This window comes from Neofelis nebulosa, chromosome 6 (assembly GCF_028018385.1).
Source record: "Neofelis nebulosa isolate mNeoNeb1 chromosome 6, mNeoNeb1.pri, whole genome shotgun sequence".
In the NCBI taxonomy this organism is placed as follows: Eukaryota; Metazoa; Chordata; class Mammalia; order Carnivora; family Felidae; genus Neofelis; species Neofelis nebulosa.
The window spans coordinates 108,723,421-108,740,726 of NC_080787.1; the positions used below are offsets into that span (position 1 = coordinate 108,723,421).

Sequence of the window (17,306 nt, forward strand, 5' to 3'; positions counted from 1 at the left end):
TTTTGGGATGAGCACTGGGTGTTGTATGGAAACCAATTTGACAGTAAATTTCATATATTAAAAAAAAAAGAAAGAAGAACAAGTATTAACTCTTCTATAAATGTTTGGTAGAAATCCCCTGCGAAGCCATCTGACCCTGGACTTTTGTTTGTTGGGAGATTTTTGGTTACTGTTTCAATTTCATTGTTGGTAATGAGTATGTTCAAGTTTTCTATTTCTGATTCAGTTTTGGTAGTTTGTGAGTTTCTAGGAACTTACCCATTTCTTCCAGATTGCCCAATTTGCTGGCTTATGATTTTTCATAATATTCTCTTATAATTGTTTTTATTTTTGAGGTGTTGGTTGTGATCTTTGTCATTCCTGATTTTATTTATTTGATTCCTTTGTCTTTTCTTTCTGATAAGTCTGGCTGGACTTATCTGGGTTTATCAATTTTATTAACTTTCAAAGAATCAGGTGTTATTATCAGTTCTACTGTTTTTTATTGTTTCTTTGTTTGTTTCTATATAATTTATTTCTGCTCTAATCTTTATTATTTACTTTCTTCTGCTTGCTTTAGGCTTTATTTGTTGTTCTTTTTCTAGATTCTTTAGGCATAAACTTAGGCTGCATATGTGAGATTTTTCTTGCTTCTTGAAGTAGACCTGTGCATATACTTACATCATATGTCTGCTTGTGCTGCATCCCAAAGTTTTGGGGCCATGATGCTTTCATTTTCATTTGTTTCTATGTATTTGTAGAATTCCTTTTTTGGGGTGTCTTTGTGGCTCAGTCAGTTAATCGTCCAACTCTTGATTTTAGCTTAGGTCATTTTCTCATGGGTCATGAGATCGAGCCCTGCATTAGACTGTGTGCTGACAGTGCAGAGCCTGCTTGGGATTTTCTCTTTCCCTCTCTCTTTGCTCTTCCTCCACTTGGTCACACACATACACATGCATTAGCCTTCTGTCTCTCAAAATAAATGAATAAACTTACTCAAATTTTTGTCCTTAATTTCCTGGTTGACCCATTGATTCTTTAGCAAGATGTTCTTTGACCTCCATGTATTTGTGGTCTTTCAAAATTTTTTCTTATGGTTGACTTCAAGTTTCATAGCATTGTGGTCTGAAAATATGAATGGTATGATCTCAATCTTTTTGTACTTGTAGAGGTCTGATTTGTGACCTAGTATGTCATCTATATTGGAGAATGTCCAATGTGTGCTCAAAAAGAATGTGAATTCTGCTGCTTTTTGATAAAATGTTCTGAATGCATCTGTTTAAGTCCATATGTTCCAGTGTGTCACTGAAAGTTATTGTTTCCTTGTTGATTTTTTGCTTGGATGATCTGTCCATTGATCTAAGTGAGGTATTAAAGTCCTCTAGTATTATTGTATTATAATCAATGTGTTATTTATGTCTGTTATTGTTTTATATATTTTGGAGTTCCCAACTTGGGGGCATAAATATTTATAATTGTTAGATCTTTTGTTGGATAGACCCCTTTGTTATGGTATAGAGCCCTTCTTCATCTCTTCTTACAGTCTTTGTTTTTCTGATATAAGTATTGCTACTCTGGCTTTCTTGTAACTTCTGTTTGCATAATGGATGGTTTTCAATCTGCAGGTTTCTTTAGGTCTAAAATGAGTCTCTTATAGGCAGCATAAAGATGGGTTTGTTTTTGCTGTTGTTGTTTTTAATTCAGTGTGACACCCTATTTCTTTTGACTGGAGCATTTAGTCAATTTACATTCAGAGTGATTACTGATAGATATAAATTTAGTGCCATTTTGCTACATGCTACACTGTTGTATCTGAAAATTTTCTCTGGTCCTTACTAGTATTTGTTGCCTTTTGTCTTTCTTTCCCACTCAAAGAATCCCCCATTAATATATCTTGCAGCTCTGGTTTAGTGGTCAGAAACTCGTTTACTTTCTGTTTGGGAAATTCTTTATCTCTCCTTTTGTTCTGAATACTGGATAGAGTATTCGTGGATGCATATTTTTTCCATTCAACACATTGAATATATCATGCCATTCCCTTCTGGGGTGCCAAGTTTTTATGGAGAGCTGTGCTACTAATTTTCTTTGTCTTCTCTTGTAAGATAAGGAATTCTTTTGTCTTGCTGCTTTTAGGATTTTTTCTTTATATTTTCCAAGTTTGACTATGATATTTGTTTTTAATTTTTTAAATATTTATTTCCTTTGAGAGAGAAAGATAGAGATAGAGAGAGAGAGAGCAAGCACAAGCTCTGGGGAGGGGCAGAGAGAGAGAGGGAGAGAGAAACCCAAGCAGGCTCTGGGCTGTCAGTGCAGAGTCCCATGTGGGTTTGATCTCACAAACTGTGAGGTCATCACTTGAACTGAAGTAAAGGAGTTGGATGCTTAACCAACTGAGCCACCCAGGCACCCCAACTATGATATGTCTTGGTGTTGGCCTGCTCTTGCTGATTTTTATGGAAGTTCTCTGTGCTTCCTAGATTTGGATATCTCTTTCCTTCCCCAGGTTAAGGAAGTTTTCAGCTATAATTTCCTCAAATAAACCTTTTGTTCCCCTTTCCTTCTCTTCTTCCTCTGAGGCTGCTATGATATGAATATTATTATAATTTATGGAGTTACTGAATTCCCTAAGTCTACATTCATGATCTAATATTTTTCTTTCCCTCTTCTTTTCAGCTTCAGTATTTTCCATAATTTTATGTTCTCTATCACTTATTCATTCATCTGCTTCTTCCATCCTTATAGTCATTACAATCAGTTTGTTTCGAATCTTGGTTATGCATTTTTCATTTTTGCTTGACAAATTTTTAGGTCTTTAATCTCTGTGGTAAGGAATTCCCTGCTGTCTTCTATGTTTTTCTCATGCCCAGCTGGTATCATTGTAATTACTGCTTTAAATTCTGGAACAGGAATATTATATCTGTCTCAATGAGATCAGTGGCCATTAACTTTTCTTGTTCTATCTTTTAGGATGAATTCTCCTGTCTTGGCATTTTAAAATTTATTTTATTAACGTTGATTTATTTTTTTTGGGGGGGGTGGGGAGAGAGAGAATGAGAGAGAGAGAGAGAAAGAAAGAAAGAAAGAAAGAAAGAAAGAAAGAAAGAAAGAAAAAGCAGGAAAGAAAGAGGGAGTGGATAAAGAGAAGCTGAACACAGGTATTTGAACTTTTGAATCTCTGCAGAAATGTGGCATGATTGGTACCCATCCCAAAGCTGTGATACCACCTGAAGACACAGTGTCTGTCAACTAGGAAAGGTGGAAGTATGTAAGCAACCTTTTTAGAGCTTCCTAACAGTGGATTTTCATTGAGTTTGAGCTCCAGCTGTGGTAATACGTAGGCACATGTGGTCGTGGTCCTCCCTGGGCAACACTGGAGGACTACAACCACCAATATGAAGGTAGTGGGAGGACCAGATGAGGTGCATACTACCTGCCCCTGCCAGCAAAGCATGTGTGCCAAAGAGTGATCTTGCTCACCATGTGCTGCTGATTAGCATGGATTATTATTTTTTTTAAATATAATTTATTGTCAAATTGTCTTCCATACAACACCCAGTGTTGTTGGCTCATCCCAGCAAGTGCCCTCCTAAATGCCCATCACCCACTTTCCCCTATCCCCCATCCCCCATCAACCCTCATTTTTTTCTCTGTATTTAAGAGTCTCTTATGGCTTGCTTCCCTCCCTCTCTGTAATTTTTTTCCCCATTCCCCTCTCCCATGGTCTTCTGTTATGTTTCTCAAGATCGACATATGAATGAAAACATATGATATCTGTCTTTCTCTGACTGACTTATTTCGCTTAGCCTAGTACCCTCCAGTTCCATCCACGTTGCTGCAAATGGCCAGATTTCATTCTTTCTCATTGCCAAGTAGTATCATGTTGTATATACATAAACCACATCTTCATTATCCATTCATCAGTTGATGAGCATTTAGGCTCTTTCCATAATTTGGCTATTGGTGAAAGTGCTTCTATAAACATTGGGGTACATGTGCCCCTATGCATCAGCACTCCTGTATCCCTTCGGTACATTCCTAGTATTGCTATTTCTGGGTCATACAGTAGTTGATTTTTGCTTTTTTTAGGAACCTCCACACTGTTTTCCAGAGTGGCTGCACCAGTTTGCATTCCTACCAGCAGTACAAGAAGGTTCCCGTTTCTCCACATCCTCGCCAGCATCTATAGTCTTCAATTTGATCATTTTAGCCGGTGTGAGGTGTATCTCAATGTGGCTTTGATTTGTATTTCCCTATGATGAGTGATGTTGAGCTTTGTTTCATGTCTCTGTTGGCCACTTCTTTGGAAAATTGTCTATTCATGTTTTCTGCCCATTTCTTCACTGGAGTATTTGTTTTTTTGAATGATGATTTTGTTAAATTTTTTATAGATTTTGGATACTAACACTTTATCCTATATGTCATTTCCAAATATCTTTTCCCATTCTGTCAGTTGCCTTTTAGTTTTGTTGATTGTTTCCTTTGCAGTGCAGAAGACTTTTATCTTGATGAGGTCCCAATAGTTCATTTTTGCTTTTAACTCCCTTGCCTTTGGAGATGTGTCAAGTAAAAAATTGTTGTGGCTGAGGTCAAGGAGGTTGTTGCCTGCTTTCTCCTCTAGGGTTTTGATGGTTTCCTATATCACATTTAGGTATTTCATCCATTCTAAGTTTATTTTTGTGTATGGTGTAAGAAAGTGGTCTAGTTTCATTTTTCTGCATGTTGCTGTCTAGTTCTCCCAGCACCATTTGTTAAAGAGTCTTTTTTTCCATTGGATGCTCTTTCCTGCTTTGTCAAAGATGAGTTGTCCATACATTTGTGGGTTCAATTCTGGAGTCTCTATTCTACTCCATTGGTCTATGTGTCTGTTTTTGTGCCTATACCATACTGTCTTGATGATTGCAGCTTAGTAGTAGAGGCTAAGTCTAGAATTGTGATGCCTCCCACTTTGGTTTTCTTCTTCAATATTACTTTGGTTATTCGGGTTCTTTTGTGGTTCTATACAAATTTTAGGATTGTTTGTTCTAACTTTGAGAAGAATGCTGGTACAATTTTTATTGGGATTGCATTGAATGTGAAGATTGTTTTGGGTCATATTGACATTTTAACAATATTTATTCTTTCAATCCATGAGCATAGAATGTTTTTCCATTTCTTTGTGTCTTCTTCAACTTCCTTCATAAGCTTTCTATAGTTTTTAGCATATAAATCTTTTACATCTTTGGTTAGATTTATTCCTAGGTATTTTATGGCTTGTGGTGCAATGTAAATGAGATCAGTTTCTGTATTTCTCTTTCTGCTGCTTCATTATTGGTGTATAAAAATGCAACTGATTTCTGTACAATGATTTTATACCCTCCGACTTTGCTGAATTCATGTATCAGTTCTACCAGATGGAGAACTTGTGGAGTCTGTCAGGTTTTCCATATACAGTATCATGTTGTCTGCACAAAGTGAATGTTTGACTTCTTCTTTGTCAATTTTGATGCCTTTTATTTCTCTTTGTTGTCTGATTGCTGATGCTAAAACTTCCAACACTATGTTAAACAGCAGTGGTGAGAATGGACATGCCTGTCATGTTTCTGATCTCAGGCGGAAAGCTCTCAGTTTTTCCCCATTGAGGATGATATTAGCTGTGGGCTTTTCATAAATGGCTTTTATGATGTTTAAGTATGTTTATTTTATCCTGAATTTCTTGAGGTTTTTATTAAGAAAGGATGCTATATTTTGTCAAATGCTTTTTCTGCATCGATTGAGAGGATCATATGGTTCTTATCTTTTCTTTTATTAATGTGATGTATCACATTGATTGATTTGTGACTACTGAACCAGCCCTGCAGCCCAGGAATGAATCCCACTCAATCACAGTGAATAATTCTTTTAATATGCTGTTGAATTCAATTTGCTAGTATCTTATTGAGAATTTTTGCATCCATGTTGATCAGGGATATTGGTCTGTGATCCTCCTTTTTTGTTGGGTCTCTGGTTTGGGAATCAAAGTAATGCTGGCTTCATAGCATGAATCTAGAAGTTTTCCTTTCATTTCTATTTTTTGAAACAGCTTGAAAAGGATAGGTATTAACTCTGATTTAAATGTCTGGTAGAGGGGCGCCTGGGTGGCGCAGTCGGTTAAGCGTCCGACTTCAGCCAGGTCATGATCTCGCGGTCCATGAGTTCGAGCCCCGCGTCAGGCTCTGGGCTGATGGCTCGGAGCCTGGAGCCTGTTTCCGATTCTGTGTCTCCCTCTCTCTCTGCCCCTCCCCCGTTCATGCTCTGTCTCTCTCTGTCCCAAAAATAAATAAAAAACGTTGAAAAAAAATTAAAAAAAAAATAAATGTCTGGTAGAATTCTCCAGGGAAGCCACCTGGTCCAAGACTTTTATTTTTGGGGAGATTTTTGATAACTGATTCAATTTCTTCACTAGTTATGGTTCTGTTTAAATTTTCTATTTCTTCCCGTTTGAGTTTTGGAAGTGTGTGGGTATTAGGAATTTGTCCATTTCTTCCATGTTGTCCAGTTTGTTGGCATATAATTTTTCATAGTATTCTCTGATAATTGCTTGTATTCCTGAGGGATTGGTTATAATAAATCCATTTTCATTTGTGGTTTTATCTATTTGGGTCCTCTCTCTTTTCTTTTTGAGAACCCTGGCTAGAGATTTATCAATTTTGTTTATGTTTTCAAATAACCAACTCTTAGTTTCATTGATCTGTTCTACTTTTTTTCTGAATTCTATATTGTTTATTTCTCCTTTGATCTTTATTATTTGACTTTGTATGCTGGGTTTGGGATGTCTTTGTTCTTCTGCTTCTAGTTCCTTTAGGTGTGCTGTTAGATTTTGTATTTGGGGTCTTTCTTGTTTCTTGAGATAGGCCTGGGCTGCAATGTATTTTCCTCTTAGGACTGCCTTTGCTGCATCCCAAAGGGTTTGGATTGTTTTGTTTTCATTTTCATTTGTTTCCTTATATTTTTAAATTTCTTCTCTAATTGCCTGGTTGACCCATTCATTCTTTAGTAGGATGTTCTTTAACCTCCATGCTTTTGGAGGTTTTCCATACTTTTTCCTGTCGTTGATTTCAAATTTCATAGCACTGTGATCTGAAAGTGTGCATGGTATGATCTCAATTCTTTTATATTTATTGAGGGCTGTTTTGTGACCCAGTATGTGATGTATCCTGGAAGATGTTCTATGTGCACTCAAGAAGAATGTGTATTTTGATGCTTTGGGCTGAAAAGCTCTGTATATATCTGTCAAGTCCATCTGGCCCAGTGTATCATTCAGGGCCATTGCTTCTTTACTGATTTCCTGCCTAGATGATCTGTCCATTCATGTAAGTGGAGTATTAAAGTCCCCTGCAATTACCACATTCTTACCAATAAGACTGACTATGCTTCTGAGTAATTGGTTTATATATTTGGGTGTTTTCAAATTTGGTGCATAGACAGTTATGATTATTAGCTCTTCCTCATGGATAGGCCTTGTAGTTATTATATAATGCCCTTCTTCATCTCTTGGTACAGACTTTAATTTAAAGTCTAGTTTGTCTGATATAAGTATGGTTATTCCAGCTTTCTTTTGACTTCCAATAGCATGATAGATAGTTCTCCATCCCCTCACTTTCAATCTGGTGTCCTCAGGTCTAAAATGGGTCTCTTGTAGACAGCAAATAGATGGGTCTTGTTTTTTTTAATCCATTCTGATACCCTATGTCTTTTGATTGGAGCATTTATTCCATTTACATTCAGTGTTATTATTGAAAAATACGGATTTAAAGTCATTGTGTTATCTGTAGGTTTCATGCTTGTAGTGATATCTCTGGTCCTTTGTGGTCTTTGCGACATTTCACTCACAGAGGACCCATAGGGTCTCTTGTAGGGTTGGTTTAGTGGTGATGAATTCCTTCAGTTTTTGTTTGTTTGGGAAAACCTTTTTCTCTCCTTCTACTCTGACTGATAGGCTTGGTGGATAAAGGATTCTTGGCTGCATATTTTTCCTGTTTATCACATTGAAGATTTCCTGCCATTCCTTTCTGGCCTGCCAAGTTTCAGTAGATAGGTCTGCTACTACCCTTATGTGTCTATCTTTGTATGTTAAAGCCCCGTTCATCCCTTGTTGCTTTCAGAATTCTCTCTTTATCCTTGTATTTTGCCAGTTTCACTATATGTCATGCAGAAGGTCAACCCAAGCTATGTCTAAAGGGAGTTCTCTGTGCCTCTTGATTTCAATGTCTGTTCCTTCCCCAGATTGGGAAAGTTCTCAGCTATGATTTGTTCAAATACACCTTCAGCCCCTTTCTCTGTCTTTTTTTCTTCTGGAATTCCAATGATACAGGTATTGTTACGTTTGACTGAATCACTTACTTCTGTAATTCTCCTCTTGTGATCCTGGATTTTTTAAATCTCTCTTCTCACCTACCTCTTTTTCCATAATTTTATCTTCTAATTCACCAATTCCCCCCTTTGCCTCTTCAACCCGTGCTGTGGCCACCTCTGTTTTATTTTGTACCTCATTTATAGCATTTTTAAAAATTTATCATGACTATTTTTTAGTTCTTGGTCTCTGCAGCAATATATTCTCTGCTGTCTTCTGTGCTTTTTTCAAGCCCAGCGATTAATCTTATGACTATTATTCTAAATTCTTGTTCAGTTATATTGTTTATATCTGTTTTGGTCAATTTTTTAGCTGTCAGTTTTCCCTGGGAATTCTTTTGAGGAGAGTTCCTCCATTTCATTATTTTGGCTAATTATCTGTCCCTTATGAGTTTGAAAATCTTGTTATGTGCTCAGCATCTGTGAGCACTGCTATATTAAAGGGGGGTCATACACTGTCTAGGACTTGGCCCTTCAGGAGGTGTTTTTTGGAGAGTGTTACTTGCACTCTGTTATTGTGACTTTGGTTATTTCATTTCCCTCCTCACAGTGATGTTTCGACCCTCCACCAGATGTGCTTTGATTTTTTCCTTGAAGTAGCCCTGGAAAGGAAAGCAAACAAACAAACAGAAAACAAAAACACACAAAGACACAAACACATCAAACAAACAAACAAATAAACAAAAACAATCCAAAAGCAAGAAAACAGAAACACCAGCTACAAGAACAGGGTATAGGTGGTGCTGATGGAAGAGCACATACAAGGAGAAAAATGACTGGGATGGGGAAAAAGAAAAAAATAAACATTGACCAGGAAGAGAAACTAAAAGTCTTAATCCAGAGAGAGAGAGAGAGAAAGGAAAATATAGAAGCAGTGAGGAAAAAGAAATGAAGATAAAGTTACCCAGACAGAAATTATGCAGGTGATTATTCCAGAGAAAGGGAAAGAAAAGTAAGAAGGAGGTGTAGAACAAGTATCAAGAGAATGGATTAAATGTCTGCTTGAACAAACCAACAACCAGAGTAACCAGCCTAGTGGAGGGAAGAGATAAGAAGGAGAAAAGGAAGGAAGAATATATCTATATAACAAGAATTGTCCTAGAATTAATCCAGGCAATGAGCAACACTGGTCTGGAGGAGGGGGCCATCGGGTTCCTCAGTGTCTATCCTTGCTCCAGTAGAATGCAGTGACCTATTGTGGAAGGCTGTGGTTTGGTATAGGCAGGTCCTGCTTCTACTGTGGGCCCAGGAGAGCTATCCCAGAGGCCCCACCTTGGGATGACACCCACTTATTCTGTGACAAACATCCACTCTAATAGGAATTAAGAGAAACAATCATCATAAGAATTTTTTACGTCCCACTTACAGTGAAAGGTCCAAATTGAGGCATCATCTTTTCCTTTCTGTCTCCATGTGGGTCACAGGGCCTCCTTTAGGGATTTATAATGAACACTATTTACTTAAGTGGACATCATGGACACAGTAGGAAACATGGTGATGGTGAAAAACATGGGAGGTGACTCCTTCAGTAAAATTCCTATTTCTTTGCTTCTATTACCTGATGTACTAGGAGTGGGGTTGTGGAAGGAAATGTAGAGGCAGGCATAGAAGATAGTTCAAAAGTCCCATATATGAAGCAGAAGAAAGCACAGAAGAGTCAAAAAATAAATTTGTGGGACAAATGCCCACAGAGTTTCAAATGGAGCATCTTCTTTAAAGGAAAAATAAAAGCAATATTTGTTTTCTTTCATCTATTCTGCATTTTTTATATGAAAATTCTGTTCAGATGAAATTATCAGTATACTTATTATAATACTAAGCTCTGATAAAAACCTGATGGCACATCTATGCATTTTAGAGAAATTTGTGCATCATTGAAAATGAAATTATTTTTTTTACAGGAACCAGCTGGTTTCAGCAGTTATTAAGCTTGATTTATTTTGAAGAACATCGCAAAGGCATTGGGAATCTGGAAACAGTTGATCGAGTCCCCTTCTTCGAGTACAACTTTCGAAAAATGGATTTTGTTGAAAGACCATCTCCTCGTCTCTTCGCTACCCACCTCCCATACTACTTGGTTCCAAGGGGGCTGAAGAACAAAAAAGCAAAGGTAGGAAATAGACCATGGCTGCTGAAAAATAACTGCTCTTTTTTTATTGTTTCATTTCATTTCATTACACGGATACTGCACTCATCTAGCTGTTGGCAAATGTGGCATTTCACATACTTAAAGTTTCAATAGCCATTTGTGTTCTTATCTTACAGTATGAGATTTTTATCTTGCACCCTTTGTTTTCTGATTATATAAGTAATACATCCATTAAAAGATAAAAGAGTATATTTGTGTGTATTTAATGTAATGTAGAGAATGTATTATAATATCATGTACATTATATATCCTTTAATTTTTTAATTAGCTGTATTACCAAGTATATATAAACTGCTAACAATTCCTTTTTCTTTTCTCTGTGTGCCCTCCTTGCTTCCTTTAGACACTTCCAAACTATTTTGCCCACTTTCTCTTCAAATGTACCTAGTTCATTGGAAGTCCTAGGAAAGTTCAGAGCAAATCATTTGTCTCTACTGAGTGATCAGTCACCTCCATCTATTGATAATTTCAGCTCTTGGCTCATTTTCTTCCTTTCTACCTCTTCTCCTGTCACTCATGGGATTATTTCAAAGTTGATGTGCATTGTCTCTGGCTGGCCAGACAGGAGTGAAGCCAAATTGCACCCAAAGGGTCAACATGAAGGAGGCACTCCTTGTCAGGGCCACACAAGTGCAGGATTTCCTCCTTCATGTTGACCCATCAGGCTCTGCACTGTCCTCCCATACCCCTAGCCCTGCCATGTCTCTCAGGGTTGACTTCAACTCCAGCTACTTTTTCTTCCACCAACTTCAGTAACCCTCTAAGACAACATATGTGTTATAAACTGCCTTTTTTAAATGACACTATTTGCTGTCTGATGGAATACATACTTACCTGTGTATTTATTGTCTGTGTTTCTGGCCAAAATGGAAATTCTTGAGAGAGATGGAGTTCACAATGCATATGTACATTGAATAAATTATAAAAACGATCATCAGTAATTGCCCTAACATGAATCTTGACTTTAAGCACCTTGTTTTCTGAGTGCTGTATCCTTTTCCTCCTACTCCCTTCAGGTGTCCCTTGCAGGGGTGTGTCGGCACCTTCAGGTCTCCAGTTCCCCTCTCCCTCCACTTCTTCCCTCTCACTCAACATTTGTCCATACAAGATATGTCCAGACATATCTTTAATTTCTCCTAACCCACCAATGACTCTATATTTCACATTCAAATCCCATTTGTCAAAATCTCTTCCTCCATTCAACTCTGTTATGATCAGCTGCCAACACCTAACTCTGATGAAACAAAGTTGTTGTATATTAGGACCTATGTTCATGAAAGTCCTAGTGTGATATGAAAAAACCAAAACACTTAAAAAGTGTGTCTTGTCTTTACATTTGTGGTCACAATTCTCACATTTTACTTTTTAAAAACTATTTTGCTTCCACCCTTCCCAAAATGACTCTTTGATGCTTTTTTCTGTTCTCAAAGCTCGACAGCATTCTGCTCACCTATCCCGGAAAAGGCTATCCAATAAACCATTCCCAGTAGATGCCCTCCATATCCAAAGCCTCCGCTCACTGCCTTCCCTCCTTAAGAAGAAAAGGTGGAGTGTGTAGACACTTTCTATTCTTATTACATATCTGCCCCTCCACTCATGGTTTGAATCCCTTTTTGGATCAGCTTTCTCTATCCCACTGTTTCACAAATGGGAGATATTTTCGTTGCCAGAATATTGGCAATATTTGTAAGCATTTGTGGTTAGAGTGGTGATGGTGTTATTGTTAGTGGTTGAGGCCCAGGATGCTGATGTATGCCTTATGATGCTCAAGGTAGCCCCAACAACAAAGAGTTTTCTGAGAGTAATGTCCATGGTGCCACTGTTGAGAGACTTGCTCTATTCTCAAAGATTTTGCTTGAACAATGTAACATTCATTTTTTCATTCATCACCGATTTCCTTTTGTTTAACTGGATCATTCTGTTTGACCCCAAATCAAGTTTTCATGTAGCACATTTTAACAATAAAACAAAACTTGTCTTTCTCCATTTCACTTTCAGCTACTTTCCTTCGTTTACTGTTTGAGGTCAACTTAAAAGTATTTAGCCTCACTCTCCACTCTTTCATTGAATCCTGAATGTTAATGTCACTTTTTTTTTTAACGTTTATTTTTGAGAGACAAAGAGACAGAGCACAAGCAGGGAGAGGCAGACAGAGAGAGGGAGACACAAAATTCAAAACAGGCTCCAGGCTCTGAGCTATCAACACAGTTCCCAATGTTGGGCTCCAACTCATGAACCGTGAGATCACGACTGGATGCTTAACTGACTGAGCCACCCAGGCACCCCTCAATGTCACTTATTTTTTATAATTTTCAAAAAGCAGGGATTATTTCTTGATCATTTTACTTGGCCTATTACTGACATCTGACATAATTGATCACTTTCTACTTCTTTAAACATTTTCTTTTCCTGCTGTTCCAGATAGGACATTTCTGGTATCAGCCTGTCTCAGTAGACACTTAGAGCATACTCTATCCAGCAACCAATTCCTCTCCTCATATTTCATGGCAACGGAACTCTCATTTTGTTTGGGTTTGTATCCTCTGTGTGCTTTTGGCCTGATAGTTTAATCCCCGGCTGGGGAGAGGGTACAATTTAGTTGGTCCAAAGCCTGGTTTTGGTACCAGGAATCTTGCAGTGATTTATTCAGATACAGGTAAGTGACAAGCTTATGAGCAATGACACAGGTAAAGAAGTTTCTTCTTCTTTCAGAAGTTTCATGTCTTCTCGGAGAAGGTTTCTTCACTCTTTAAAGAGACCATGGGGATGAAAAGTAGTGGCCATCTGGGACATGGAGGAGATTCAACAAGTCAGAGTAGAAAAGTGGGAGACTCTAAGTCCATGATAGCATCAAGATGATGAGTTAACCCAACCTGCTGTACTCACATCTTGGCCTTGGTGTTCTGTGAGAAAAGTTGATAACTTTACTATTTAGGAAATGTTATTTGAGGTTTTTTTTTCAATATATGAAATTTATTGTCAAATTGATTTCCATACAACACCCAGTGCTCATCCCAAAAGGTGCCCACCTCAATACCCATCACCCACCCTCCCCTCCCTCCCACCCCCCATCAACCCTCAGTTTGTTCTCAGTTTTTAACAGTCTCTTATGCTTTGGCTCTCTCCCACTCTAACCTCTTTTTTTTTTTTCCTTCCCCTCCTCCTTGGGTTTCTGTTAAGTTTCTCAGGATCCACATAAGAGTGAAAACATATGGTATCTGTCTTTCTCTGTATGGCTTATTTCACTTAGCATCACACTCTCCAGTTCCATCCACGTTGCTACAAAGGGCCATATTTCGTTCTTTCTCATTGCCCTGTAGTACTCCATTGTGTATATAAACCACAATTTCTTTATCCATTCATCAGTTGATGGACATTTAGGCTCTTTCCATAATTTGGCTAGTGTTGAGAATGCTGCTATAAACATTGGGGTACAAGTGCCCCTATGCGTCAGTACTCCTGTATCCCTTGGGGAAATTCCTAGCGGTGCTATTGCTGGGTCATAGGGTAGGTCTATTTTTAATTTTCTGAGGAACCTCCACACTGTTTTCCAGAGTGGCTGCACCAATTTGCATTCCCACCAACAGTGCAAGAGGGTTCCTGTTTCTCCACATCCTCTCCAGCATCTATAGTCTCCTGATTTGTTCATTTTAGCTACTCTGACTGGAGTGAGGTGATATCTGAGTGTGGTTTTGATTTGTATTTCCCTGATGAAGAGTGATGTTGAGCATCTTTTCATGTGCCTGTTGGCCATCCGGATGTCTTCTTTAGAAAAGTGTCTATTCATGTTTTCTGCCCATTTCTTCACTGGGTTATTTGTTTTTCAGGTGTGGAGTTTGGTGAGCTCTTTATAGATTTTGGATACTAGCCCTTTGTCCGCTATGTCATTTGCAAATATCTTTTCCCATTCCGTTGGTTGCCTTTTAGTTTTGTTGGTTGTTTCCTTTACAGTGCAGAAGCTTTTTATCTTCATAAGGTCCCAGTAGTTCATTTTTGCTTTTAATTCCCTTGCCTTTGGGGATGTGTCGAGTAAGAGATTGCTATGGCTGAGGTCAGAGAGGTCTTTTCCTGCTTTCTGCTCTAGGGTTTTGATGGTTTCCTGTCTCACATTCAGGTCCTTTATCCATTTTGAGTTTATTTTTGTGAATGGTGTGAGAAAGTGGTCTAGTTTCAACCTTCTGCATGTGGCTGTCCAGTTCTCCCAGCACCATTTGTTAAAGAGACTGTCTTTTTTCCATTGGATATTCTTTCCTGCTTTGTCAAGGATGAGTTGGCCATACATTTGTGGGTCTAGTTCTGGGGTTTCTATTCTATTCCATTGGTCTATGTGTCTGTTTTTGTGCCAATACCATGCTGTCTTGATGATTACAGCTTTGTAGTAGAGGCTAAAGTCTGGGATTGTGATGCCTCCTGGTTTGGTCTTCTTCAAAATTACTTTGGCTATTCTGGGCCTTTTGTGGTTCCATATGAATTTTAGGATTGCTTGTTCTAGTTTCGAGAAGAATGCTGGCGCAATTTTGATTGGGATTGCATTGAATGTGTAGATAGCTTTGGGTAGTATTGACATTTTGACAATATTTATTCTTCCAATCCATGAGCAGGGAATGTCTTTCCATTTCTTTATATCTTCTTCAATTTCCTTCATAAGCTTTCTATAGTTTTCAGCATACAGATCTTGTACATCTTTGGTTAGAGTTATTCCTAGGTATTTTATGCTTCTTGGTGCAATTGTGAATGGGATCAGTTTCTTTATTTGTCTTTCTGTTGCTTCATTGTTAGTGTATAAGAATGCAACTGATTTCTGTACATTGATTTTGTATCCTGCAACTTTGCGGAATTCATGTATCAGTTCTAGCAGACTTTTGGTGGAGTCTATTGGATTTTCCATGTATAATATCATGTCATCTGCAAAAAGCGAAAGCTTGACTTCATCTTTGCCAATTTGGATGCCTTTGATTTCCTTTTGTTGTCTGATTGCTGATGCTAGCACTTCCAACACTATGTTAAACAACAGCGGTGAGAGTGGGCATCCCTGTCGTGTTCCTGATCTCAGGGAAAAAGCTCTCAGTTTTTCCCCATTGAGGATGATGTTAGCTGTGGGCTTTTCATAAATGGCTTTTATGATGTTTAAGTATGTTCCTTCTATCCCGACTTTCTCAAGGGTTTTTATTAAGAAAGGATGCTGAATTTTGTCAAAGGCCTTTTCTGCGTCGATTGACAGGATCATATGGTTCTTATCTTTTCTTTTATTAATGTGATGTATCACGTTGATTTATTTGCGAATGTTGAACCAGCCCTGCATCCCAGGAATGAATCCCACTTGGTCATGGTGAATAATTCTTTTTATATGCTGTTTAATTCGATTTGCTAGTATCTTATTGAGAATTTTTGCATCCATATTCATCAGGGATATTGGCCTGTAGTTCTCTTTTTTTACTGGGTCTCTGTCTGGTTTAGGAATCAAAGTAATACTGGCTTCATAGAATGAGTCTGGAAGTTTTCCTTCCCTTTCTATTTCTTGGAATAGCTTGAGAAGGATAGGTATGATCTCTGCTTTAAATGTCTGGTAGAACTCCCCTGGGAAGCCATCTGGTCCTGGACTCTTATTTGTTGGGAGAGTTTTGATAACCGATTCAATTTCTTCGCTGGTTATGGGTCTGTTCAAGCTTTCTATTTCCTCCTGATTGAGTTTTGGAAGCGTGTGGGTGTTTAGGAATTTGTCCATTTCTTCCAGGTTGTCCAATTTGTTGGCATATAATTTTTCATAGTATTCCCTGATAATTGTTTGTATATCTGAGGGATTGGTTGTAATCATTCCATTTTCATTCATGCTTTTATCTATTTGGGTCATCTCCCTTTTGTTTTTGAAAAGCCTGGCTAGAGGTTTGTCAATTTTGTTAATTTTTTCAAAAAACCAACTCTTGGTTTCATTGATCTGCTCTACAGTTTTTTTAGATCCTATATTGTTTATTTCTGCTCTGATCTTTATTATTTCTCTTCTTCTGCTGGGTTTAGGCTGCCTTTGCTGTTCTGCTTCTATTTCCTTTAGGTGTGCTGTTAGATTTTGTATTTGGGATTTTTCTTGTTTCTTGAGATAGGCCTGGATCGCGATGTATTTTCCTCTCAGGACTGCCTTTGCTGCATCCCAAAGCATTTGGATTGTTGTATTTTCATTTTCGTTTGTTTCCATATATTTTTTAATTTCTTCTCTAATTGCCTGGTTGACCCACTCATTCGTTAGTAGGGTGTTCTTTAACCTCCATGCTTTTGGAGGTTTTCCAGACTTTTTCCTGTGGTTGATTTCAAGCTTCATCGCATTGTGGTCTGAAAGTATGCATGGTATAATTTCAATTCTTGTAAACTTATGAAGGGTTGTTTTGTGACCCAGTATGTGATCTATCTTGGAGAATGTTCCATGTGCACTCGAGAAGAAAGTATATTCTGTTGCTTTGGGATGCAGAGTTCTAAATGTATCTGTCAAGTCCATCTGATCCAATGTGTCATTCAGGGCCCTTGTTTCTTTATTGACCATGTGTCTAGATGATCTATCCATTTCTGTAAGTGGAGTGTTAAAGTCCCCTGCAATGACCACATTCTTATCAATAAGGTTGCTTATGTTTATGAGTAATTGTTTTATATATCTGGGGGCTCTGGTATTCGGCGCATAGACATTTATAATTGTTAGCTCTTCCTGATGGATAGACCCTGTAATTATTCTATAATGCCCTTCTTCATCTCTTGTTACAGCCTTTAATTTAAAGTCTAGTTTGTCTGATATAAGTATGGCTACTCCAGCTTTCTTTTGGCTTCC

The 17,306-nt window shown here is 38.0% G+C and overlaps 1 protein-coding gene across 1 annotated transcript in view; it reads left to right on the forward strand.

Moving 5' to 3' along the window:
- Positions 1-17,306, forward strand: part of LOC131514740 (amine sulfotransferase-like) — a 54,341-nt gene that overhangs the window by 26,520 nt on the left and 10,515 nt on the right. Inside the window, exon 4 of the mRNA XM_058735050.1 lies at positions 10,248-10,456. Within this exon, the coding sequence (XP_058591033.1) occupies positions 10,248-10,456 (209 nt within the window). The remainder of the gene's footprint in view (positions 1-10,247; positions 10,457-17,306) is intronic.